General features: G+C 51.8%; 3 protein-coding genes across 5 annotated transcripts in view; 2 read left to right on the top strand and 1 right to left on the bottom strand.

Annotated features, from left to right (window-relative positions):
- Positions 1 to 5,162, top strand: part of SNX15 (sorting nexin 15) — a 13,717-nt gene extending 8,555 nt beyond the window's left edge. The window contains exons 4-8 of one of the 2 annotated variants that reach the window (XM_003798631.3): positions 381 to 496; positions 586 to 733; positions 1,407 to 1,550; positions 4,088 to 4,345; positions 4,620 to 5,157. In XM_003798631.3, the coding sequence (XP_003798679.1) occupies positions 381 to 496; positions 586 to 733; positions 1,407 to 1,550; positions 4,088 to 4,345; positions 4,620 to 4,726 (773 nt within the window). In that variant the 3' untranslated portion in view covers positions 4,727 to 5,157. Of the gene's footprint in view, positions 1 to 380; positions 497 to 585; positions 734 to 1,406; positions 1,551 to 4,087; positions 4,346 to 4,619 lie in introns of both variants that reach the window. The other variant, XM_023518492.1, reaches the window with a different exon arrangement.
- Positions 5,163 to 5,529: 367 nt separating this feature from the next.
- On the top strand, positions 5,530 to 9,096 carry SAC3D1 (SAC3 domain containing 1). Of its 2 annotated transcripts, XM_023518493.1 has the most exons (3): positions 5,530 to 5,824; positions 6,015 to 6,595; positions 8,496 to 9,096. In XM_023518493.1, exons 2-3 carry the CDS (start codon positions 6,022 to 6,024, stop codon positions 8,996 to 8,998), a joined length of 1,077 nt encoding a protein of 358 aa, XP_023374261.1. In that variant the 5' UTR covers positions 5,530 to 5,824; positions 6,015 to 6,021; the 3' UTR covers positions 8,999 to 9,096. The 2 variants fall into 2 exon arrangements, with proteins under 2 accessions (XP_023374261.1, XP_012666182.1); XM_012810728.2 differs by lacking the exon at positions 5,530 to 5,824 and having other exon boundaries at positions 5,854 to 6,595.
- A 401-nt stretch (positions 9,097 to 9,497) lies between these two features.
- Positions 9,498 to 23,768, bottom strand: NAALADL1 (N-acetylated alpha-linked acidic dipeptidase like 1). The gene is made up of 18 exons (XM_003798632.2): positions 23,559 to 23,768; positions 23,296 to 23,468; positions 23,094 to 23,215; positions 22,598 to 22,720; positions 19,073 to 19,356; positions 18,868 to 18,972; positions 18,138 to 18,223; positions 17,860 to 17,979; positions 14,687 to 14,772; positions 14,540 to 14,603; positions 14,386 to 14,453; positions 14,081 to 14,172; positions 13,909 to 13,999; positions 10,680 to 10,761; positions 10,424 to 10,597; positions 10,262 to 10,349; positions 10,058 to 10,150; positions 9,498 to 9,714 (listed from the first exon to the last, which is right to left on the bottom strand). The coding sequence occupies exons 1-18, from the start codon at positions 23,756 to 23,758 to the stop codon at positions 9,528 to 9,530; spliced, it is 2,238 nt and encodes a 745-aa protein (XP_003798680.1). The 5' UTR covers positions 23,759 to 23,768; the 3' UTR covers positions 9,498 to 9,527.
- Positions 23,769 to 24,409: the final 641 nt, after the last annotated feature.

A 24,409-nucleotide genomic window follows, 5' to 3' on the forward strand; every position in this document is an offset into this window, starting at 1 on the left:
ACTCCTGGGCTCAAGCAAGTCTCCTGCCTCAGCCTCCCAAGTAGCTGGGACCACAGGCACCCGCCACAATGCCTGGCTATTTTTTGGTTGCAGCCATTATTGTTTGGCCGGTCTGGGCTGGATTCGAACCCGCCACCTTAGGTGTATGTGGCTGGCACCTTAGCTGCTTGAGCCACAGGTGCTGAGCCTGAATAGAGAGATTGATCCCTCCCGGAAGCCCCTCTACCTCAGGAGAGGCCAGGGAAGATTCCTGGGAAAATAGGGAGGAGGGCAGTGGGTTATTCAGAGCCTCTTAGAACCAGGAAAAGTGGGCTTTGGGGCCAGAAACCCCTATAGGCCACTGCCCACTCTTCCCACTCCCTTGTTTTGGGGGCCTGCAGGCCGTTTCGAAGCCTCAGTGATCGAGGAGCGACGGAAGGGGGCAGAGGACTTGCTTCGCTTCACTGTGCACATACCTGCACTCAACAACAGCCCCCAGCTCAAGGAGTTCTTCCGGGTATGTGTACCTGCTCTTCCCAGCTCCCCAGCATGTGAGAGCTCACCTACACATGAGGCTGTAGCCATGATTCCCTGTCTCTCCTGTAGGGCGGGGAAGTGACACAGCCCTCTGAGGTGCCCAGGGACCTGCACATTCTGCCACCTCCTCTGATCCCAACCCCATCCCCCGAAGAGCCTCGACTGCCCCAGCCACTCCCTGCGGAAAGGAGGGGCCTTGAGGAACTGGAGGTGCCAGGTATATTGGGGTAAGGGGAGGGAGCCAGGGGTTGGAGGATCCAAAGAGGGGAGAGGGAAGTCATGAGGTGGAGGATCCACACTCAGTGATCTTAGTAAAAATCTGGGTGTGTCCCAGTTCTACCACTCACCAGCTGAGGAACTTTGGACAGGTCATCTTTCGTCTCTGGGCTATAGTTTCTTTTTTGCAGTCTTTGGCGGGGGCTGGGTTTGAACCTGCTACCTCTGGTACATGGGGCCAGCACCTTGCTCCTTGAGCTACAGGTGACACCCATGGATAGGCTTGGTGTCTGTAGCTCAGTGAGTAAGGGTGCCAGCCACGTACACCAAAGCTGGCAGGCCCAGCCCGAGCCTGCTAAACAACAATGACAACTGCAACCAAAAAATAACCAGGCTTTGTGGCAGGAGCCTGCTCGGGAGAGGCAAGAGAATTGCTTAAGCTGAAGTTTGAGGTTGCTGTGAGCTGTGATGCCATAGCACTCTACTGAGGGTGACATAGTGAGACTCTGCCTCAAAAAAAAAAAAAAAAAATATATATATATATAATGGACACATGCTCTCATAATGGGCTTATCGATGCCCATGGTTACTGCATGGATTTAGTGAGAGTACTTCCATTTTGAAAGCTGGAAAATGAAGAAGCAGGTGTTAATGTCCCTATATCTATTCCTCAGTGGACCCCCCACCATCAAGCCCTGCTCAGGAGGCCCTGGATCTGCTCTTTAACTGTGGGAGCATTGAGGAAGTGTCCAGTTCCCCTGCCCGAGGCCTGCTTACCGAGGCTGAGCTTGCCCTCTTTGACCCCTTCTCCAAGGAAGGTAATGAGCTGGGACAGCTGGAGGGATGGGTCCAGGAGGTCCTTAGGGCAGGGAGGGAAGGCAGAGCTGCCACGAGCCTGCATGATGTCTGTGTAAATCTGAGAAAAGGCCCTCAATAGTGCTGCCTGTGGGTAAGGCAGTCTCAGAATCAGAAGCAGGTACCCCTTACCCAGGTGCCATAGTCCCATGCCAAGGCTGGTAGCATGGTGTGCTTGATGCCCCTATGCAACCATGTTGGAAGAAAGGGAGCTATTTCCCAAGATGGGATACTTTGAGAAGAGGAGGGTCACACTGCTATGGGAGGTTTGAGTTCCTTCTGTTGGAAGCCCAAGGTAGGGTTTTTTGGCTGGCTCAGATCCTGAAGGTGAGGTCTGGGCTCAGAGTGCATCAGAGAGGGAAACCCCTCTAGGGGTTGGAACCATTCCTGGCATATGGGGACACCTGAGACAGAAGGGCTCTCCATGGAGGTCAGGGTTCTGAGCACCTTTTTGCACTGATATCTCAGGACCTTATAGTCCCACCTTCCCTATAGACCAGTGGTTCTCAACTTTCCTAATGCCATGACCCTTTAAACAGTTCCTCATGTTGTGGTGACCCCCAACCATAAAATTATTTTCGTTGCTGCATCATAACTAATTTTGCTACTGTTTTGAATCATAATGTAAATATCTGATGCAGGATATATTTAGGTGACTCCTGTGAAAGGATCGTTTGACCCTCAAATGGGTCGCAACCCACAGGTTGAGAACCACTGCTATAGACACTAGGGTTTTTCATTCTAAAATTCTCCAAATTTACACCATCACTGCAACCAGGGTGTTGAGTAGCCAATCTTACTTCAGGATAATCATGAAACATCTCTGTTTTCATTCCGTTCCTCAGTAGTGTTCTCAAGCTAATTTTGTTGGCTTCCCTTCTTCAGCCTTTGGCAGACCTTTAGTTTTCTAATCAATTTCAGGCATTGCAGCTCTCATCCTTAGGTAAGCTTTCACCCTGGTCCAGTCTAAATGAGGACATAAATGTTCCATCCAGTCATTAGCCTCACTCCTCCACCTGACCATTGGCCCAGCCCCATGCCATAGTGACAGGGTGTGAGGAGTGTTCTTTCACTTTATTTGTTCTGCTTCCCCCCTTGGATGGAAAGGCACAGGTGGGGTCGTGGGCTGCTGTGCCCATTTTCTGAGGGGCAGAATCTATACACTCTGCCCTTGCCCCAGCTGAGCCCTCGGGGTATCCTGTGAGCAGCTGCTTGGGCAGGATCTCTTCAAGATTTCCCATAGGCACCCCCATGAGACATTCACTTGGCCCACAGGAAAACTCCCAAATTGTTGTTCTCCAAAGGCTGGAAGTGCACTTTGCTTAGACCCTGCTTCATCTCCTTGTCCTGCTGCTGTGGGCAGCTCCAGTGAGCCTCTCACCACTCCTATCTCTCTTCTTCAGCCAGACTCTTGAAACCAGCCAAGCATCCTTCTACTCGCTGCTCCATGAGTAACAGAGGGAGGTTTATAGGCCCATCCAGAAACTGCCCTTTACAGGTGCCAGTCTTCTCAGGGCTCTTGTGGAACTCCTCACTTGGATGGGACTGGAGAAATGCCCATCCCCTTTCCTCCCAGGACAGTGGGGAGCCATGGCACTCCCTGTTCCTGCTCCTGCACCTTCCCTTCAAAAGCCTTGAGATCTCTAGGCACTTTGCATGTAAGGAGGATGTCTGACTGCCTCCTAGCCAGTCCAGGGTGGGAAAATGAGCCCTTCTCTCTAGAATGTTAAGAGTACCTACATCCCACTGTCTTCACATTTAAGGGCCTCAGCTGTAATTGCAAGACCCCAGAAAAACCCTGAGATTCTCTGAATGCATTATTCTACCCCTAACCTATAGGGTAGGCCAAGGGTAGAAATACTCCAAACCTTGGAATAATGTTAACTGGAGTCAGAAGAGAAATAGGACCAGTGATCCAGAGCTCAGGAGAGAAATAGGACCAATGATCCAGAGCTCACAAACTAAAGTTAATATGTACCTAAAAAAGGCCAGGCACGGTGGCTAACACCTATAATCCAAGCACTCTGGGAGGCCAAGGTGGGTGGATTGCCTGAGCTCAAGAGTTTGAGACCAGCCTGTGCAAGAGTGAGACCCCATCTCTAAAAAAAATAGCTTGGTGTTGTGGCAAGTGCCTGTAGTCCCAGCTATGTGGCAGGCTGAGACAAGAAGATCACTTGAGCCCAAGAGTTTGAGGTTGCTATGAGCTGTGACACCATGGCACTCTACTGAGGGCAAAGGTGAGACTCTGTCTCAAAAAAAAAAAAAGTACCTAAAAAAAAGAATTAGGAAAGTAAGGCTATTTTTCCAAAAGCACATGACCCCACTGACCAAAGAGATCATGGCTAGTTTGCTATATACAGGCGTCTTCTGGATTGCCCAGACATTGCTCCCTTCTATCAGGGATAGACTGAAATCCTGATGGACAAGAGAGGTCTGAGGGTTGGGCAGCAGGTCCGGAAAGAAAGAGCCAATCTAGCCTGAGTCCTCTCTCTGATTGCAGAAGGAGCAGGCCCCAGCCCCACTCATATAGGTGAGCTGGCATCAGTGCAGGTAGAGTCTGAAAGGCTGGACCAGGAACCCTGGGAGCCAGGAGGGCAACAGGAGGAAGAGGATGAGGAAGGAGGGCCCACCCCTGCCTATTTGAGCCAGGCCACGGAGCTCATCACCCAGGCCCTGCGGGATGAGAAGGCAGGCGCCTACCCTGCTGCACTCCAGGGCTACCGAGATGGTGTGCATGTGCTGCTTCAGGGAGTGCACAGTAAGTAGGGACTGGAGGGTGGAGGGTCAGGCCCAGATCAGTTGCCCTTGTTCCTCACTGACCAGTTGTGTAACCTGGCAAGGTTTTTTTGTTTGTTTGTTTTTTTAACCTCCTGTGGCTTCAGTTTCTCTATTTGTAAAATGAGAATAGACACTGGGCTGCAGGGAAGAGGAAAAGGCAGGTGGTAATGCTCTATGAACTGTGTGGGACTAGACCAAGGGTTCTGAAGGTCGCTAACCACAGGTACTTCAGCTGAGCCAGTCTCTCTACACAGATGATCCATCCCCTGCCCGCCGGGAAGGTGTGAAGAGGAAGGCGGCTGAGTACCTGAAGCGGGCAGAGGAGATCCTGAACCTGCACCTGTCTTCACTTCCACCCTGAGAGGGAGCAGACTTTTCCCCAGGACTCTAGCTCCAGCACTGCCAGCCACCCCTTCTCTCTCCAGGGTCTGGCCCTACCCCTTGGTGTTGTAACCCCAGGGGCCATTTCTATATGTAACTGGACAAAGAGAGAGAAAAACAATGAACTCTCAGCTCCCTGCCTACACGTGCACTTTGGCATTAGAGACCTGCACTTCTGATCCTGCCTGTCTTGATGTGTGAATGGCGGCTCTGGTCACTGAACTATTAATTTGAGTTTAACATCTAGAACTGGGGTCTGCAAACTACAGCCTGTAGCCAAATCTGACCCATAGCCTTTTTTTTGTAAGGCCTATGAACTATACTGTTTTTTACATATTTTAATGCTTGGAAAAAACCAAAAGAATAATGTTCTGTGACAGATGAAAATTATATGAAATTTAAGTGTCTGTAAATAAAATTTCGTTGGAACACAAACAGGCCCATTCGCTTGGTATTGTCCATGACTGCGCTCACACTACACTGGCAAAGCTGTGTAGTCGCAGGGGTGAATCTTTGCTACCCCTAAATCCCAGAACATTTTCTATCTGGCCCTTGGCGGAAAAGTTTGCTGACCCCCGATCTAGGAAATGGGGAGGATAGTCTCCAGGGAAACGAGATTGACGGGCTGACGGAGCCAGTTTGTTGGGTAAATGTGGTGAAGGAGGTATTTATTTTGAAGGCCCCCAATAGTGAATGTTCGGGCTGGGTGGGTCTGGCCCGCCGAGGCCCCGCCTCCTACGTCCCGCCCTTCCGACAGGACGATTGATTGCGGAATGGACTACAAATTGGTGCATTATGGGAACGAGTCAGTCTACGATTTCAAAGCACGAAGAGGGGCGGTGGCGTGAGAGAGCCTGTAATCCCAGCTTCCGGGAGGATGTGGCCGGAGGACTGAAATCGAGAGTTCGAGACCAGCTTGGGCAAAATAGCAAGACCCCCATCCTGGAAAAACAAGGGGTTCGAAAGTTGAGCGCGGTGCATTAGGGGAGGCGTTAGCGGGTTCTGAGCGCGCGGAACCACGGGAGCGTCGCTGGACTACACCGCAGTGCATCTTGGGAGGCAGAGTCGACGCAGCCTGGTGAGAGGCTGGCAGTGGGCAGGGCCGGAGGGTGGCAAAGAAGCTAGAGACCGGCGGGGAGGCAGGCCCTACTAGATTCTGTCTCGCTCCTCCTCTCCCAAGACTCAGCCGGCCTACGTGTAACGTGCAGTCCAGAATAGGGCGAGTAGCCGTGGCCCCGGGATGCTGAGCGCCCACCTTCTCCCCGCAGTCCACCCATGCCCAGCTGCGAGCTACCAGTGGGCACATGCCCAGACATGTGCCCAGCCGCCGAGCGTATCCAGCGTGAAAAGGAGCGCCGCCTGCACCGCTTTGAGGTAGTGCCGGGGTGCTGCGGAGACTGGCCCCGCGCCGACCCACAGCGCGCGGTGAAAGAGTACTGCCGGCCTGCAGCCGGCAAGCCCCGGCCACCGCCAAGCCAGCTGCGTCCGCCCTCGGTGCTGCTGGCCACTGTACGTTACCTGGCCAGCGAGGTGGCTGAGAGTGCCGACGCATCCCGCGCCGAGGTGGCTAGCTTCGTGGCGGACCGGTTGCGAGCTGTGCGACTGGACCTGGCCCTGCAGGGTCCTGGAGACGCCGAGGCAGCCGTGGTGTTGGAGGCGGCGCTGGCCACGCTGCTAGCTGTGGTGGCGCGGCTTGGGCCGGATGCGGAGCACGGGTCTGAGGACCCGGTGCTACTGCAGACCCAAGTGCAGGAGAGCTTCGGCTCGCTGCGGCGCTGCTACGCGCAAAGCGCAGGGCCACACCCCCGCCAGGCCGCCTTCCAGGGTCTTTTTCTGCTATATAACCTAGGTGAGTCTGGTCCTGGCGGCGGGCCAGAGTGTGGGGCCAGAGAGCCCTGCAAGGGGAAAGTGGAAGTAGGAAAAGGGAACTTGGGGCCATGTCTGGGTCTTACGCTTTCGCAGTAAAAAAGTGAAGGAGGCAGAGTTGAGATGGGAGAGCAGGCCTAGAGAGTGATTTTCAAACTTTTTTTAAACCCATATTCTCCAGAGTTGCAAAGCATCCAAGAATACATCTGCCCACGAATGTATCTTTAAACAGAGGTTTAAAGATTTTAGATACTTCTTTATGTGTGATGCGTTCTAATGAACTCTATTCTGGCCTGGCTCACATCTGTAATCCCAGCACGTTGGAAAGCTGAGGCAGGAGGATCGCTTACGGTCAGGAGTTTGAGACCAACCCGGGCAATGTAGTGAAACCCTATCTCTGCAGAAAATTTAGGGGTAGTGGTGTGCACTTGTAGTCCCAGCTCATCCAGAGGCTGAGGGAGGAGAATTGCTTGAACCCAGGAGCTTGAAGCTGCCATGAACTATGACCATGCCGCTGCACTCCCCCCTGGGTAACAGCAAGACTGTCTCTTAAACACACACATACACACACAATTCTATCTTAATTGTAATAAAGTGCTGTTTACTTCACAACCCACTAGTGGGAGAGAAGCCCAGTTTACAAGAGGGCCATCGTTCCTGTATCTGTGATTCTCCCAGAAGGGGAGCAGAGAGAGCCTCCTCCAAGAAATGGCCTTCTGGGCAGTGCCCAGTGGTTGTGAATGTTCAGGCTGGGTGGGTCTGGCCCGTCGAGGCCCCGCCTCCTACGCCCCGCCCTGGCCAAACTGTAACAAAAAATAGCTGGGCGTTGTTGCAGGCACCTGTAGTCCCCACTACTTGGGAGGCTGAGGCAAGAGAATCACCTAAGGCTCGGCACCTGTGGCTCAAATGGCTAAGGCACCAGCTACATACACCTAAGGTGGCAGGTTGAAATCCAGCCCGGGCCTGCCAAACAGGCCCAGCCTGTTTGACGGCTGCAACCAAAAAATAGCCGGGTGCTTTGGCAGGCACCTGTGGTCCCAGCTACTTGGGAGGCTGAGGCAGGAGACTCGCTTGAGCCCAGGAGTTGGAGGTTGCTGTGAGCTGTGATGCCACAGCACTCTACCTAGGGGGACAACTTGATGCTCTGTCTCAAAAAAAAAAAAAAAAAGAATCACCTAAGCCCAGGAGTTGACGGTTGCTGTGAGCTGGGTGATGCCACGGCACTCTACCGAGGGCGACAAAGTAAGACACTGTGTCTATAAAAAAAAAGAAAAAGAGAGAAATGACCTTCCCAGGCAGTCAGCGGAAGGCGTGGGAGAGTCAGCTTCCAAACCTCTGGGTACAAGGCAACCATGGTAGTAAGGAATCCAAGTCAGAAAACTTGGACTTGGGTCAGGCTGTACCACATAAGAACTCCGGAACAGTGGCCAGGCACAGGTAGCTCCTGCCTGTAATCCCCCCACTCCGAGGAAGGTCCGCCCCCTGCCGGCAGCTGCAATGTGACAATAACAGGCAGGTCATTAAATAATCTGGACCAGTTTCCTCCATCTGTAAACTCTATCCACTTCTTCACTGTTATAAGAATCCAGACTGGAGGAGGAGGTTGAGAACCTGTGACTTACGGTTCAGGGAAGGGGCGAATGGCTGGATCTTTTCAGCGGAGAGAGAGAGGAGAGGTGGGCTAGGTCTAGAGAAGGGGCGTGGTCGAAGAGAGGCTGGGGCGGGTACAATGGCCGCAGGAGGTGGGCAGGACCCAGGTCTAGCTCGAGCTACGGAGGGGCCAGAGGAGGTAGGCGTGGCTGAGTGCAAAACTTGGTTGGAGGGGAGATGGGCCCGATCCAAAGAGGACCGGGCGTCCGCATCCTGGGTTTCTGCCCTCACAGGTTCGGTGGAAGCCCTGCACGAGGTTCTGCAGCTGCCTGCCGCCCTGCGCACCTCCCCGCCCCTGCACACGGCCCTGGCGGTCGATGCTGCCTTCCGTGAGGGCAATGCTGCTCGGCTTTTCCGCCTGCTTCGGACCCTGCCTTACCTGCCGAGCTGCGCTGTGCAGTGCCACGTGGGCCATGCCCGCCGCAGAGCCCTGGCCCGCCTAGCTTGTGCCCTGAGCACTCCCAAGGGCCAGGCCTTGCCTCTGGGCTTCATGGTTCACCTGCTGGCTCTGGATGGACTCAGCGAAGCACAGGACCTATGCCAGCGCCATGGACTGCCCTTGGACGGGGAGGAAAGAGTAGTGTTCCTGAGGGGTCGGTACACTGAGAAAGGGCCGCCCCATGCTGGTAGCTGCAATGTGTTAGTGGGGAGCAAACTTCGAGGGCGCACCCTGGAGGAGGTGGTCATGGTAGAGGAGGAAGATGAGGGGGTGGACAGGCCCAGTTCCCCAGACTGAGGAAGTGTGCAATCTCCCAGAGCCCAGGCCTGGATCAGAGCGCTTAGGTTTCTTTTCCCATAATCCCAGACAATAAAAGGAACTTGTTTGTGTAGAGACCAGTCTCTAAATTTTTATTTCTTTGGGGGAATTCAGGGCATATTGGGACATGCCAAGAGCATAGAAGAAGAGGAATGCAGACTGGGCAAGGCCCTTTCCACGCAGGGCCTCAGTTTACGCACTGCTCCCTAAGAGGTGACTTTGATGATGTCTTGAGTTGGTGTCTAAGGTTGGCATGCATGCCATCCTCATACACCCAGGAGCAGTTGGTGGTTTCACCATCCCCATCTCCTGCTGTCCACCCTTTGCCAACTAAATGCCAGGATGAGGGCGATTTTCATTGAGGCTTGCCACTTCCCTCGGGTGTCTGCAACTGGTGGGACCCCAAGCTGTTGCTTGAGAAGGTCTTGTGGTTATGCCTTCTCCCAGCATCAGGAAAATGGGTGGGAGGGGGTTAGGATAAAGGGAGAGCTGAGAAAGATGGCTGGGGTTAGAGGTCAGCTACAGGCCTCAGAGTGGCTGCTGCACCCTCCAGGGCCACCACCACAATGCTGAGCTGCCTCTGCACCTCAGCCCAAGCTTCAGATCCAGGGCTTGTGTTGCTGGCTCTGGAGCAGGCATTGGCCAAGCCTGGGAATGTGGCTGTGGAGCTTGTGCGGGGTGCCCAGAGTACATGGCTGACAGGAGAAATGAGGCAGGCTCAGGGTCAGTCAGGGGCCAGGAAAGAGGAGCCTTAGGCTAGAACTCACCCAGCTCCTGTACCCAACTAGGCACAGAAGCACCCTCCACACCTGCCCCTTAACAGTAGTGGTGGTGAGAGATGTAAGTTCTAGTCCCACCTCCCAGGGTGACTCTCAAACCAGTTTGCCTTGCCTCCCTGAACCTCACATTTCCCAGCTGTCTCCTGGGGCTGGGTTGTTCTCTAAAGGGCAGAGAAACTGACATCCTTCTTCCCCAGATGGTTGGCCGTGGCCCAGCCCCACCACGAGGCCCTTCCTAGGACCTTTGGGACAGGCTCACCTATAGTAGCGTTCCTCTGGGAAGGCTCTGGGGTTCAGGAAGGCCCGTTCCAAGAGCATCAGCTGGTCATTGAGCATCCGGACCTGCAGGGGGCTGGTGGACACAGGACCTGCCAGTCACACTGAAGCCAGCAGCCTAGCTGCCAACCTGGCATCCCACCCTGGCTGCTGCCCTTCCACACAGCTGCCTTTGGCCCTTGCTCACTCAGGGGTGCCCTTCTGCAGTGTTGCTATGTGTTGACCCAAGGCTTTGGCTGCTGCCTCAAACTCCTCCACTGCAGCCACCAGAGGCCCTGTGAGAAATAACCAGAGACTTAGAACTGAGGGTGCAGGGCTCCCCATGCCTCAATGTCAGGGGTGTCCATACCCAGGCTGATGTTGTTCTGTTCCAGCAGGGTCCCAAGTTCCTGCTGGGCAGCCTGCAGGAAGCTACGGAGGGTCTCGCTGTAGTCACCGACATTGAGGGGCAGGAAGAAGCTGTCACTGAGTCGGAGAAGCACACTCCCAGCTGTCCGGGCTACAGCCTGGTGGCTGCTGAAGCCTGCAAGAAGGGTGATAAAACCAGGGCTCAATCTTCAGCCCATGCTCCACAGGTTTGAGGATGCCCCTTTCCCCTTCCTCACCAGGGTCCACAAACTTGTCCACATAACCAAAGGTGTCGAAGGCTGTGTGGTAGGTGGGGTAAATCCGGGCTGAAGTCTTGCTCTGGGGGAACAAGGTTAGAAGTAACAGGCTTATGATGGGAAGTTGGAGGTATAGTCTGGTGAGCTGCAGTGTGTGGGGATTATCTCCATTGATTTGCTTTATTTACTTATTTACTTATTTGAGACCGTGTTTCACCGTCACCCAGGCTGGAGTGCAGTGCTGTCATCGTAGCTCACTATAACTTCCAACTCCTGGACCCAAGTGATTCTCCTGCTGGGACTACAGGTGCATGCCACCACACCCAGCTAATTTTTTGTAGAGACTGGGTCTCATTGTGTTGTCCAGGCTGGTCTTGAATACCCCACCTCTGCCTCCCAAAGTGCTGGGATTACAGGTGTGGGTGGGAATATGGGTATTTAAGGGAAGGGTCATATCTTGATGTGCTTGCATTACAAGAATAATGATTTAACAAACTTAAAACCAGTACTCAATTGTTTATTATATTAAAAATTGAATTAAAAATTGGTTAAAAATTGAATTAAGAAAATGATTGCAGATGATGGGCAAAGGGAACAGACAGGAGTGAAGTGGATCAGAGAAAAGCATGGACACATTCAGATTGAAGGATCCATACTGAGAAATCTATAATCTGTTGCAAATGCACAGCCTGAAAGCCTGGCCCTTTAAGACAAGAAGACTGTCTTGCTGAGGCTTCACCCCTACCCCAGCACAACTCAGCCCCAAGGTCTTTGGGCACCAGAAGGCCGGGCCTCCACAGGTGGGGCTGTTCTCTTGGAGGGAGTGAGCACAGGGGGTTAGGAAGATTTATGAAAGAAGGTGAAACTCAACTTGCTGGAAACAACACAAATGCTTCAATCTCAAAGGAGAGAAAAAGTCTCTCAGGGAAGTGGGAAAGTGCCTTTCCCCTCCTGTTTCTCAAAATGGCACAGTAAGTGACTGCCCACAAGGCTCCCAGGGGCTTAATTGCTCATCTTGGAGTTTGTGTGTGTGGTCTAATTGGAGTTGGCCTTGACATCCTGCACTTGGATTATGCTCCTGTCTCAGACTTTGTGTTAGGATCAAAAGTAATGTAGAGTGATAAAAGTAAGAAGTAAATCAATACAATTAAGGTAATTTAGTTAAAGAAATAGTTTGGTTAGAAAACACAAGCCCAGGCTTGGCGCTCATAGTTCAGTGGCTCATGCACCAGGGCTGGTGCTGCTGAACAATGATGAGAACAACAACAACAACAAAAATAGCTGGGTGTTGTGGCAGGGACCTGTAGTCCCAGCTACTTGGGAGGCTGAGGCAAAAGAATCGCTTAAGTTGGGAGGTGCCTGTGGCTCAAAAGGGTAGGGCGCCGGCCCCATATGCCAGAGGTGGCGAGTTCAAACCCAGCCCTGGCCAAACAACAACAACAAAAAAGAATCGCTTAAGCCCAAGAGTTTAAGGTTGCTGTGAGCTGTAATGCTATGGCACTCTACTGAGTGTGACAAAATGAGACTCTGTTTCAAAGAAAAAAAAAAGAAAGAAAAGGCAAGCCCAACAAGAATGATGTACGGGTTTAGCCTGCCCCTCCACCCCCATTTAATGTCTGTAACAAAAATGGAAGGCCAGGTGCGGTGGCTCACACCTGTAATCCCAGCACTTGGGAGGCTGAGGCAGATGTAATGCCTGAGCACACAGGTTCGAGACCAGCCAGAGCCAGAGAAAGACCCTCTAAGAAATAGCTGGGCATTGTGGCAGGTGCCTGAATCCCAGCTACTTGGGAGACTGAGGCAAGAGATCACTTGAACCCAAGAGTTTGAGGTTGCTGTGAGCTGTGATATCACAGCATTCTACCAAGGGTAACCAAGAGACACTCTGTCTTAAAAAAAAATAAAAAAAATAAAATGGAGCTAACCTGGAGCAAGAGGCTGTTCCATAGACCTAATGCTTGAAGGTGGTCAGCTACCTCCACCCAACTCTTTATAAAAAGTTTCTCTTTGGCTTGGCACCTGTAGCTCAGTGGCAAGGGTGCCAGCCACATACACCAGAGCTAGCGGGTTAGAACCCAGCCTGGGCCTGCCAAACAACAATGAAAAATAGCTGGGCATTGTGGTGGGCACCTGTAGTCCCAGCTACTTGGGAGGCTGAGGCAAGAGAATCACTTAAGCCCAAGAGTTTGAGGTTGCTGTGAGCTGTGATGCCACAGCACTCTACTGAGGGTGACATAGTGAGACTCTGTCTCAAAAAACAAAACACTTTCTTTTTGTGACCTGACTTTTCATTTTCCCCTCATCCTCTCATCTCTGCCAGTCACCGGGAGAGAACTCACAGTGTAGTTTGGGGCTGGTCCCCAATCACAGGTAAGAGCCACCACACCTGGCCTGGCATTATCTCCATTGAGTCTCACATCTGTGAGGTGGGTTCTAGAATTCCCAGTTTACAGAGAAGGAAACTGAGGCTCAAAAAGGCTAAACTGCTTGACATCACACAGCTAGTAAGTGACCGTGCTGGGTCAGGTGCCAGTTTCAAGTTTCACATGAAGGAGAAGAGTCTGGGGCTTTGCAGTCAGATAAGGGGACTCAAATCCTGACTCTACCACCCAGAATCAGTGTGGTCATAAGTGAAGAAAGGGCGTTTGAGCAGCTAAACAGGAAGAAGCAGGCTGCCCCTCTGCTTCTCCTGTCTCATTTCTCCCTCACACCCATACTATGGATCATCCCTGTTTCATGCCATTATTTAATCAATGGTGAGATGGACCTTCCTCCCCCCCCCTTTTTTTTTGAGACAGAGCCTCAAGCTGTCACCCTTGGTAGAGTGCCATGGCACCACAGCTCACAGCAATCTCTAGCTGGGCTGGATTTGAACCTGCCAGCTCTGGTGTATGTGACTGGCGGCTTAGCCACTTGAGCTACAGGTGCTGAGCCCCTCCTCCCATTTTAAGATCTCTGGAAACGGGATGTTTCTTATTGTCATCCTACAACTGATTGGGAGCAGTTTTTCCTCCTCCTGAATTGTGTATAACATAGTGGTGCATCTTACAATCAGCAGCATCTTAAATTTGATAAAATACCATAGGTGAACATAAACAGACTCTCAGAGAGGTTAATAAACTTGGCGGAGGTAGCATAGCTGAATGAAGGAGCCGGATTCAGCCTGCACAAGAACAGTCCGAAAGAGAAGAGGGGGCTGTGGAGCAAGGGACGGAGGGGTGCTCCTCACCCGGTCATAGGTATAGGCGATGTCCATGGAGGAGATACCCAGGAAGTGAATGAAGGGCGCGTAGTCGCTGCCAGCACCCAGAGAGCCCACACTACAGGAAGGAAACGAGCCAGGCTGGAGGGCGCTGGGCTGGCCCGCCATGCCCCAGTCCCCTTCGTGTTCCTGGGCTCACCTGGGAACAAGGCCATACACCGGGCTGCTGCGGTTGAAGTACCGGATCCAGTTGTCGTAGATACTGAGGTCTTCCGAACCTGGTGAGCGGATCTGATGAAAAGGTAATCCAATCTCAGGCCGGGGCCCTCTCCAGCCCCAGCGAGGTGGGTCCTCTGTAGGTCTCCGCCCCCAGTCTCCAGCCCACCCAGGGTCCAGCCTCTGTCCGGCCCCAGCCTCTTTAAAAGGTACCAGTTCTCAGCCCCGCCCACCCATATAGGCCTGTCCACCACCCTTCTCGGCTCTGCCCCGCCCACCCACTTTCACCTCTTTGGCTGCAGAGAAGACGACGCTCTGGACAGGGGGTGTCCCCTGCACCCTAAGGGTAGCATTGGCTGTAGGGAGAGGAGAGAAAGACTATTCTGGCCTCAGCCCCACCCTTCATCCACCCGCCATCAGGCCCAGCCCCTGCGCCCCATACCAAACACGGAGATGTCCACGTTGATGTAGGCCACGGTGCGCTCCTGCAGCTTGCTGAAGAACTCCTGTAGGTGCCAGGGCGACGTCAGCCCAGGGCTGTCCCTCTTTGGGAACCCCTTGCGAACCACTACCTGTGGGGCTCACTCACCTCTGTGAATTCTGTGGAGCCAATGAGCCCAAACTCCTCTGCCCCCCAGCTCCCAAACATGATGGATCTGCGGGGACGCCAGGTGCCTGGGGAAAGGGATGTAGAGTTGGAGGGCTGGGTCCCCAGATCCCGGGTGGCTTAGGGGGCTTAGGGGAAAGGCTAGGGACGTGGAAAGGAGGGGAGGGCAAGGCAGGGCAGCTGTTGACAGGAGGTCCTGGCACCCTTCAGCCAGGACTTCCAAGAGGAGTCCTCTGGCCTCCTCTTCCCAGCCTCTGTTCTCTCTGTGACATTCTCCCTCACAAACTAACCCCAACCCCAAAATCCTTCCGTCAGGTGACCACTTCTGCCAGAATGCCCCTACTCCCGGTAGCCATGTCTGGGACGACCTCTGACCTAGTCCCTTCAACTCTTTTCTCCATGCATCCCTGGCAACCCTCCCTATGACCAGGTCTTTATCCATATCGACCCAATCCTTACAGGAGGGAGTTTCATTATTATTTCCAGTTCCAGTTCCATCCCTTACTAGAAGGAACTAAGCCATAAGGAAGTTAAACCACTTGACTTGCCCAGGGTCACACAGCCGATAGACAGCACAGCCAGATTCACAGGCATCTGGTTCCAAAGTTCCCAGGGCTTGTTTAACCACTGCCCCATGCTGCCCCTTAGAGCAACCTGCAGCCTGGCTTCCACTTGCAGTTTCTATGCCCACACTGCTCTTTTTTTTTTTTTTTTTTTTTTTTGAGACAGAGCCTCAAGCTATCCCCCTGGGCAGAGTGCCGTGGCATTACAGCTCACAGCAACCTCCAACTCCTGGGCTCAAGCGAGTCTCCTGCCTCTGCCTCCCAAGTAGCTGGGACCACAGGCACCCGCCACAATGCCCGGCTATTTTTTGGTTGCAGCCATCATTGTTGTTTTGGCAGTCCGGGCTGGGGATTCGAACCCGCCACCTTAGGTGTACGTGGCTGGCGCCTTAGCCGGTTGAGCTATAGGCGCCGGGCCCCCATACTGCTCTTACTGTAGTCACCAGCCACCTTCGCAGACCTTAGTGAGTCTTACTTGTCCTTACCTCCAGGCTCCCCCTTTCCTGCCATGGTGCCACATGCTCCTTCCAGTTTTTCTCCACCTCTGGCTGCAACTCAGTCCCCTTTGATTATTCATCTTTGTTTTTTTTCTTTTTGCAGTTTTTGGCCAGGGCTGGGTTTGAAACCGCCAACTCTGGTATATGGGGCCGGCACCCTACTCCTTTGAGCCACAGGCATCTAGCCTTATCTTTTGTTTTAAATTTTATTTTATTATTTTTTTTTTTTTGAGACTGAGTCTCTCACTCTGTTACAGTGGATAGAGTGCCATGGTGTCATAGCTCACAGCAACCACAAACTCTTAGGTTCAAGAAATCCTCTTGCCTCAGCTTCCCAAGTAGCTGGGACTATATATGCCCACCACAATGCCTGGCTAGTTTTTCTATTTTTAGTAGAGACAGGGTTTCACTCTTGCTCAGACTGGTCTTAAACCCCTGAGTTCAGGCAATCAACCTGCCTCAACTTCCCAGAGTGCTAGGATTGCAGCCTGAGCCACTGTGCCTAGCCTCACACATTATTTTTGCTAGCAATGCCCTAGTTCCTCTCTTAATTTTTCTTTCTACTCTGGAGTCTGGCACCTCTAACTGCTTGTTTGCCCTCCCCCCATGCCTTCCAGGCACCTCACAATCGATGTGGGAACGGGCACACAATGTGTAAAAATGCAATTTGTGACACAAATAACATACAAAGGAGGGGGAATGGAGCTTGACAGTGGTTGAGGTTTTGTGTGCAGTTGAAGTTAAATTGGCATCAGTTCCAATGCCATAGTTATAACTCAAGGATGCTTTATGAAATGGAAGATGAAGAAGTTCTGGAGATGGATGGTGGTGATGCTTGCACAACATTAGGTACTTAATTCCACTGAATTGAACACTAAAAAATGTAAAATTGAAAACCTGGTAAATTTTGTTATGTATGAACTACAATTTTTAAAAAATAAGAAGAGAGGCTGGACATAGTTCAGGTTCACACCTATAATTTCAGCACTTTGTATGCCAAGGTAGGAGGATCCCTTAAAGTCAAAAGTTCAAGATCACCCTGGGCAATAGGTGAGATTCTACTTCTACAAAGAAGTCAAAAAAATTAGCCAGCCATGGTGACATACACCTGTAGTCCCAGCTATACTCGGGATGCCGAGGTAGAAGGATCATTTGAGCCTAGGAGTTTGAGGTTACAGTGAGCTATGATTGTGCCACTATGCTGTAGCCTGGGTGACAAAACCCTTTCTCTAAAAATATAGATAAATAAATTTAAAAATAAAAAATAAAGAAGAAGGCTCAGATTCAGTTCTTTTTTCTAGATCTGTCTTACATCTGCTCTGTTCTGTTTTTCTTATGTGGCACCACCATACCAGAGCCCTCCACTGTCTGCTTCCTTGTTTCTGAAGCCCCTTGGTCCCAATCCTTGTCCAAGCCCCAGGGTCCCTTCAACTCTGGGAGGAAAAGATTTCTACCTGGCCCCTCCCCCCATGCCCTTCCCTCAGGAGCACAGGGAGCCATTTAGAAGTTGGGTTCCACCATGTCACTCTCCTGAATAAAATCATTCACCAGCTCCCCTATCCTTGGACTGACTCCAAACTCTCCAACCCAGGTTCCTCTGCAGCCTGGCCCAGCCCACCCAGCCTCCTTTCCAGCTGCTACCCTTGACCCTCCTCCTGGACCTGCTTCCCCTTACCCCAAAGCACTGAAATGCTACTTCTACAGAAAGCCCTGCTCCAAACCAGCCTGGCATATCAGAGGCACATGAGACATATTTTCAGTTAACTATCCTCTGTCCTCCCTGCCCCAGCTGGGCTGAAGTGCCCCGAGGGCAGAGCCTGGGCACTGGTTTGTGTGCCCCAACATGGGGCCTGGCTCTTCCAGGCTCAGGTGAGCTCTCAGAAGCTACTGCAGGAACCAGCCCAGTAGCCTGTTCCCAGTACCCCATGGGGCTGCTCCAGGCCTGGGGTAACATCCCAGGCATCTCTGCCCCCAGGGTCTTCAGGCTTGGCACAGGAGGGCACTGAAGAGGGATGAAGAGGAGGTGGGACAGGAGTGGGCTGGAGGTGACCTCCTGGATAGAGAGTCCCTAGACTAGGAGAGGGGACCACCTCACCTTTCTTCAGCAGGGTTCCCAGGATGCGGGAGAGCTCCAGTAGGACGGCAGTACCACTGCTGGGGTCCACAGCCCCGTGTACCCAGCTGTCCCGGTGGTTTCCGTATAGCACATAGCGGTCTCTCCAGAGGAACAGTCAGAGAACCGGAAAAGAGGGAGTGGGGTACAGGGGCAACTGTGGCCAGGGCAAGGTGGGATGAGGGCAGAGTGGGAGTAACAGGGGCACACAGAGCAGGGAAGAGTCCCGGAGGACACAGTGAGTGAGAGCAGGGGCTCACCAGGCTCCACAGCCCCATGGATGATGCCCAGGACATTGGAGGAATTCCTTTGCTCCAGGCGATTATAGACACTCACTTTCACCTGGCTGGGGAGTGCGAAAGATGTGATGAGAACCTTGGGCCTGCTCACTGCCACCCCCTACCCAATGCTGAGAAACTAGCTCAGAGCAAGAAAGGGACTTGCCCAGAAGTACCAAGACCGGCAACGAGGCTGGAGCCCAGCTCTGTGCTCCTCATTATCTTCACTCATTCACCCAGTGAGTACTTACTAGGGTCTTAATGTTCACGCAGTAGGTTACTAGGCTCTGGGTAATGATGGGACAGACCACCCTGGGCCCCATGCTTGTGGGGCCTCCCACTGCAGGAGGTGAGGGGCCTGGGAGGATATTTGGTGATCAGGGGTTGTACAGGCCAGGAATGGCAGAGGCCCTGATTTGGGATAGAATTTGGCACCTTGAAGGGAGGGAGTAGCTGGAGTGCAAAGGTACTCCTTTTCGGGTGTACCCAAAGGGGGTGGGTAAGGATCTTGTGGGCCATGCAGCTGTTTCACTGGCTTCCCCAAAGACAAGACAGACACTTTGTGTTCAGGGGAGGAGCTGAGGAGAAGAGAAAGGGGAAGACCAGGGCTTGAAGTGGGAAGAAGGAAAGCCTGGAGTAGGAGAAGAAAAACAAGGGAGGAGTGGAGAGCTAGGGGACAGAGGGCACCCGGAGAGCAGTGGCCCCACCTCACCTGTCTGCTGGAAAGTCACCATCAGGCCGGAAGCCAGGCCCCAGCCTGTAGTCACAGCCCAGTGCTCCCTGCCAGGCCTCTGGGGCCAAGGATCCATTGAGGTTACTGGGGAGAAGGCGGAAGCCCTTCAGAGTAAATGCAGGTGTCCAGGTTGAAGTTTGGAGGCTACCGGGGGATGGGTAGGACACCCTGGGCACAGGCTCACCAGAGCAGATCTTTTGCATCCTGGAAGCCAATGGGCTGTGTGGGAATCGGGGGGAATCCAGAGACATTGGCAAGGTCCAGGCGGAAGGAAGAGGGGCTGGCTGGAAGGTAGGGAGTGAGGGGGTCTCCAAAATACTCATAATAGGACCCTCGCTCCACTCCCGAGGGAGGCAAGTGCCAGGAGTTGGGAAAGGTCTCGTTGGGTAGTCTCAGCCCATCATTGATGTCAGCAGGGTCTGTGTACACCAGCAGCCCGATCACCCCATGCCTGGCAGCATTCACAGCCTGCAGGAGACAGAGCAGGCCATGTGTGGGGGAGGGACAGGGCAGGGCACTGTCATGTTCCTCTTCCTCCCTCCTCGGCTATGGAAGCCAGGATGGTTCTACCTTTGCATAAATCAATTAAGGCAAGGCAAAAGACTATTGGGCATAGCCAAGCCAGTGCCTACCAAAGGAGACTGGCTGAATAAATAGGGACATCTCACAATAGAATACTGTGAAGCTATATAAAAGAACAAGACGGCCTTGCACACTCATGTTCACAGCAGCATCATTCTCGATAGATGAAAGGTAGACAGAACCAACCCAAGAATCCCTCAGGGATGAATGCATAAAGAAAATGTGGTATATAACATACAATGGAATATTATTCAGCCTTAGAAAAGAATAAAGTTCTGATACAACACCAACAAACCTTCAAGACTTTGTCCTAAGTAAAATAAGCCAGACACAAAAGGACAAATATTTTATGATTCCACTTATATGGGGTACCTAAAATAGGCAAATTCATAGAGACAGAAAGTAGATTGGAGAGGCTGGGCACAGTGGCTCATGCCTGTAATCCTAGCACTCTGGAAGGCTGAGGTGGGTAAATTGCCTGAACTCTGGAGTTCAAGACCAACCTGAGTTAGAGCGGGACCCCATCTCTAAAATAATAGCCGGACATGGTGGCTGGCACTTATAGTCCCATCTTCTTGGGAGGCTGAGGCAAGAAGATCATATGAGCTCAAGAGTTTGAGGTTGAGGCAGCACCTATGGCTCAAGGAGTGGGGTGCTGGCCCCATATACTGGAGGTGGTGGATTCAGACCCAGCCCCGGCAAAAAAAAAAAAGAGTTTGAGGTTGCTGTGAGCTATGATGCCATAGCACTCTACCAAGGGTAACAAAGTAAGACTCTATCTCAAAAAAGAAAAAAAACGTAGAATAGAGGTTAAAGAAAACAGAATAGGGTCTAGGGGAGGGGGAATAGGCAGGTATTGTTAAATAGAGTTTCTGTTTGAAATATTGAGAAGGTACCAGAAATGCATAGTGTGATGGTTAATATTATGAATGATTAATGCCACTGAATTGTATGCTTAAAATGGTAAATTTTTTATTACATAATATATAATAGTATATACTATACTACATATGAGATACATACGTATTTATACACTATAGTAAAAACAAAACAGTACCCCCAAAAAAGAAAAAATATGCATTTTGTGTATTAATTAAGAATGATCAGCTTGGCGCCCATAGCTCAGTGGTTAGGATGCCAGCCACATACACTGGGGCTGGTGGGTTTGAACATGGCCCAGGCCTGCTAAACAACAATGACAACTGCAATAAAAAATAGCCGGACATTGTGGTGGGCGACTGTAGTCCCAGCTACTTGGGAGGCTGAGGCAAGAGAATGGCTTAAGCCCAAGAGTTTGAGGTTGCTGTGAGCTATGATGCCATGGCACTCTACAAAGGGTGATATAGGGAGACTCTGTCTCAAAAAATAAAATAAAATAAAATAAAAAATAAAAAAAGAATGATCTATAGGACGTATTGAAGTGGAAAAAAGACACAGCTCAGAGGCTTGGGTCTAGGACACTATTTTTATGTAAAACGACTTGGAGGAGGGGTAAGAATATATACAGTATATATACAGTATAAAAGAAAACTCTAGATAGATTATCTATAAACTGAAAAAAGGAATGATTACTTCTTTGGAGGATGGAATTAGAGAAGAACTTTTTCACTTTATACCGTTTTTTATTAGATTGAAAATTTTCTAATCTGTTAATTTCTACTCTACTTGTCCTTTTTCTTTTCTTTCCCCCTTATATTCTTTTCCTTTTTCTTCCTTTCCTCCCTCCTCCCTACTCTCTCTCTCTCTCCTTTTTCCCCAGCTCTTATCATGGGTTCTTTTTTAAAAAAAAATTGTGGTAAAATACATATAACATGAAATTTACTGTTAAATACATAGTTTGGTGCTGTTATAGACATTCTTATTGTTGTGCAACCATCACCACCACCCATCTCTAGAATTCTTTCTGGTTTTGTTTATTTTGTTGCCAGGGCTAGAGTGCAAGGGCGTCATCATAGCTCACAGCAACCTTGAACTCCAGGGCTCATGCCTCAGTCTCCCAAGTAGCCAAGACAACAGGTGTGCACTACCATGTCCAGTTAATTTTTTACAATTTTTTTGTGGAGACAGGGGTCTCATATGTTGCCCAAGTTGGTCTTGAACTCCCAGCCTCAAGTGATCCTCCCACTTTGGTTTCCCAAAGGGCAAGAATTATGGATATGAAGCATGGCACTGGGCTTAACATTTCTTTTTTACATGTTTTTTTTTTTTTTTTTTGAGACGGAGCCTCAAGCTATCCCCTGGGTAGAGTGCCATGGCATCATGCTCACAGCAACCTCCAACTCCTGGGCTCAAGCGAGTCTCCTGCCTCAGCCTCCCAAGTAGCTGGGACCACAGGCGCCTGCCACAACGCCTGGCCATTTTTTGGTTGCAGCCATCATTGTTGTTTGGCAGGCCCGGGCTGGGGATTCGAACCCGCCACCTTAGGTGTATGTGGCTGGCACCTTAGCCACTTGAGCCATAGGCCCCAAGCCTACATGTTTTTAAACAATAGGCATATAATGCCTAGTCAAAATTTATGATTGAAAAGAAATGGGGATGGGTTGTGGCTGCTCACTAGCACTCTGGGAGGCCAAGGTGGATGAATTGCTTGAGCTCACAAGTTCAACACCAGCCTGAGAAAGAGCGAGACCCCTTCTCTACTAAAATAGAAAAGCTAGCCGGGTGTTGTGGTAGGTGCCTGTAGTCCCAGCTACTCGGGAGAGTGAGGCAGGAGGATCACTGGCATCCAGAAGTTTAAGGCTGCTGTGAGCTATGGCACCATGGTACTCTACCCAGCGTGACAGAGTGAGACTCTGTCTAAAAAAATAAAGAAGAAAAAAAAAGAAACGGGGAGGGCAGCAGAAAGGGTTTAGGTTTGAATATTCTGGAGAACTTCACAGGAGGACTCAGACTCCCAGCACACCAAAGCCAAAAATTTTGCCTAATCTCTTTATTTCCTGAGACTCAGAGAGGTCAGGAAGGCCCCTGAGGCCACACGACCCAACAGTGGCACAATACAAAACAGCTCACCACCCCCGCCCCAGCCCAGGATTTAGCCCCATTCAACATTACCCTTTCTCCTCACTTCCTCCTATCACTCCCCAGCCTTTTCCCCACCCAGGCCCCTGCACTGGGGGCTGCCACTCACCTTGGCCCCACGCCCTGCACCCCCGTAGCGAGTCAGGGCGATGGTGCCTTCCAGTTTGATGCCTTGAGTCTGCAGCTTCTTAAAGTCTTCTTCTGTGCCCTGGTTGGCATAGACGAGAAGGCCCTAATCCCAAGAAGACATGATCCTTAGAGCTGGGCTCAGTACAGGGCCAGTGGGAATATAGGGGCAGGAAGGCTGAGTGGCAGGAAGAAGGATTTTGATTCGGCTTCCCACTTCACTCAGAGTTTATGTGCTCCCCCAAGGACAATAAGCCCTGATTTTCTCTGTGTCTGAGTGCCCTATAAATGGCCTGGCCTTGAGCAGGAGCTGCTAGTGTTGATTAAATGACCAATGGAGGAACAGAGTCGTGATGGAGTGTGGAAGTGAGTAAATTAGGGGGCTGCTGTGCCCCATTTGATGAACTTTCTCTCAGAGTATGGGAGGGAACCAGGTGGTCCTGAGCTGCGCCAGGGCACTAGAGGGGTTCCAAGCCTACCTGTGGGGTTCCAGGGGGAGCATAGGCAGCATAGGGTGGTACCACATCATGTCCCCCCTGTTCCCCAGTCAGGTTCTCCTCCGTCCGGCGGCAGGTGTGGAGGATGTCCCCAGTGGAGTTCACTGTGGAGGGGACAGTGTCAGGCCTGGGCCCAGCAGCCCCCCCCTCCCCTGGGTATGCCCAAGCCTGGGCAGGACTTCACCAACATCCACGCTGTTGGGCTGCTCCTGGCTGGGGAAGGACAGCAGCACCTGGTACTCAAAGACCTCAGCTGAGTCCAAGCCTGACTCTGGGTCCCTCCAGCGCTGCAGCAGCAGCTGCACCAAGGCCTCATCACGGGGGCTGGAGGCCAGGTGTGGCTCCCTGGAAAGTTCTCTGCAGGGTGTGAGAGGGAGGAGCAGGGATGGCATCAGGAAGGGGCCCCTGGAACACCAGAGGGAGAAAGCAGGCAGAGGTGCCTCTCACCTAAGGTTCTCCCGGATCCTGTCGGCATTCAGCTGTCCCAAGATGGTCTCAAGAATTTCCAGATCCAGGTCCTGGGAGGGTGAGGTGCTGGGGGCTGGTGAGCTGGCATTTTTGGGGATGGCAAAGTGGCCCAGGATGATCCCCAGTGCAAAAAGGGCAGCAGCTCCCAGCCCCAGCCCCAGTCCCTTTACCCACTGCATCCTGTGGAATCTTGGCCAGCCAGGGTGGGCTGCTGAGGGCCTCCTTATAGATGGGGCATTGGGCCTAGTTAAACATTATCCCATGGGTGGCACTGCCCTTTGGCCCCCTGCTGTCAGGGAGTGCGGAGGGAACATCCTGTGGTGAGAGCCAGGAGCCACTCACATCCACCACATTCTGCATCATTTACCTGGAAGGGGCTGCCAAGGGCAGCAAGTCCCCCAGGGACACTCAGGGACACCTGAGAGGAAAGGGTCTCACCCACCTTCTCCCAACAAAACAGAGGCCAGAGCTGAACTAGATCTCAGAGTCCCTATGTCTGAAGCAGAGCTGTGACCATTGCCAGCCAGCATGGCCTCTCTCTCCCTCCTGCACATCCGGCCCTGCCTGCCTGGGCAGAATTTGAGTTCAAATCCCACGCTTGCAGGATGAACATAAGCTGTGTGACTTTGGGCAATTTGCTTAGCTTCTCTAAGCCTGTTTTCTTAGTTTACACAACACGGATAATAAAACCACTTCACAAACCTGTGTTTTCATTAAACAAGATGGCATCTGTAGAAATGTCTAGCACAGCATCTGGCACATAGTGGGAACTCAGTAAATTTTATTCCCTCTGCCCTTTAAAACATAAGGCCTAGAGCTAAAGGAAGGGG

This window comes from Otolemur garnettii, unplaced genomic scaffold (genome assembly GCF_000181295.1).
Source record: "Otolemur garnettii isolate 467f Iridium unplaced genomic scaffold, OtoGar3 scaffold00140, whole genome shotgun sequence".
In the NCBI taxonomy this organism is placed as follows: Eukaryota; Metazoa; Chordata; class Mammalia; order Primates; family Galagidae; genus Otolemur; species Otolemur garnettii.

Excerpts from the sequence above, each read along its gene's own strand:
- SAC3D1 (XM_023518493.1), top strand. The coding sequence starts at position 6,022 with ATGCCCAGCTGCGAGCTACCAGTGGGCACATGCCCAGACATGTGCCCA. Across the intron at positions 6,596-8,495 it reads TTTTCTGCTATATAACCTAG|GTTCGGTGGAAGCCCTGCAC; the intron begins GTGAGTCTGGTC and ends CTGCCCTCACAG.
- NAALADL1 (XM_003798632.2), bottom strand. The coding sequence starts at position 23,758 with ATGCAGTGGGTAAAGGGACTGGGGCTGGGGCTGGGAGCTGCTGCCCTT. Across the intron at positions 18,224-18,867 it reads GGTGACTTTCCAGCAGACAG|CCAGGTGAAAGTGAGTGTCT; the intron begins GTGAGGTGGGGC and ends CGCACTCCCCAG. Across the intron at positions 14,773-17,859 it reads GGGAACCCTGCTGAAGAAAG|GCACCTGGCGTCCCCGCAGA; the intron begins GTGAGGTGGTCC and ends CCCTTTCCCCAG.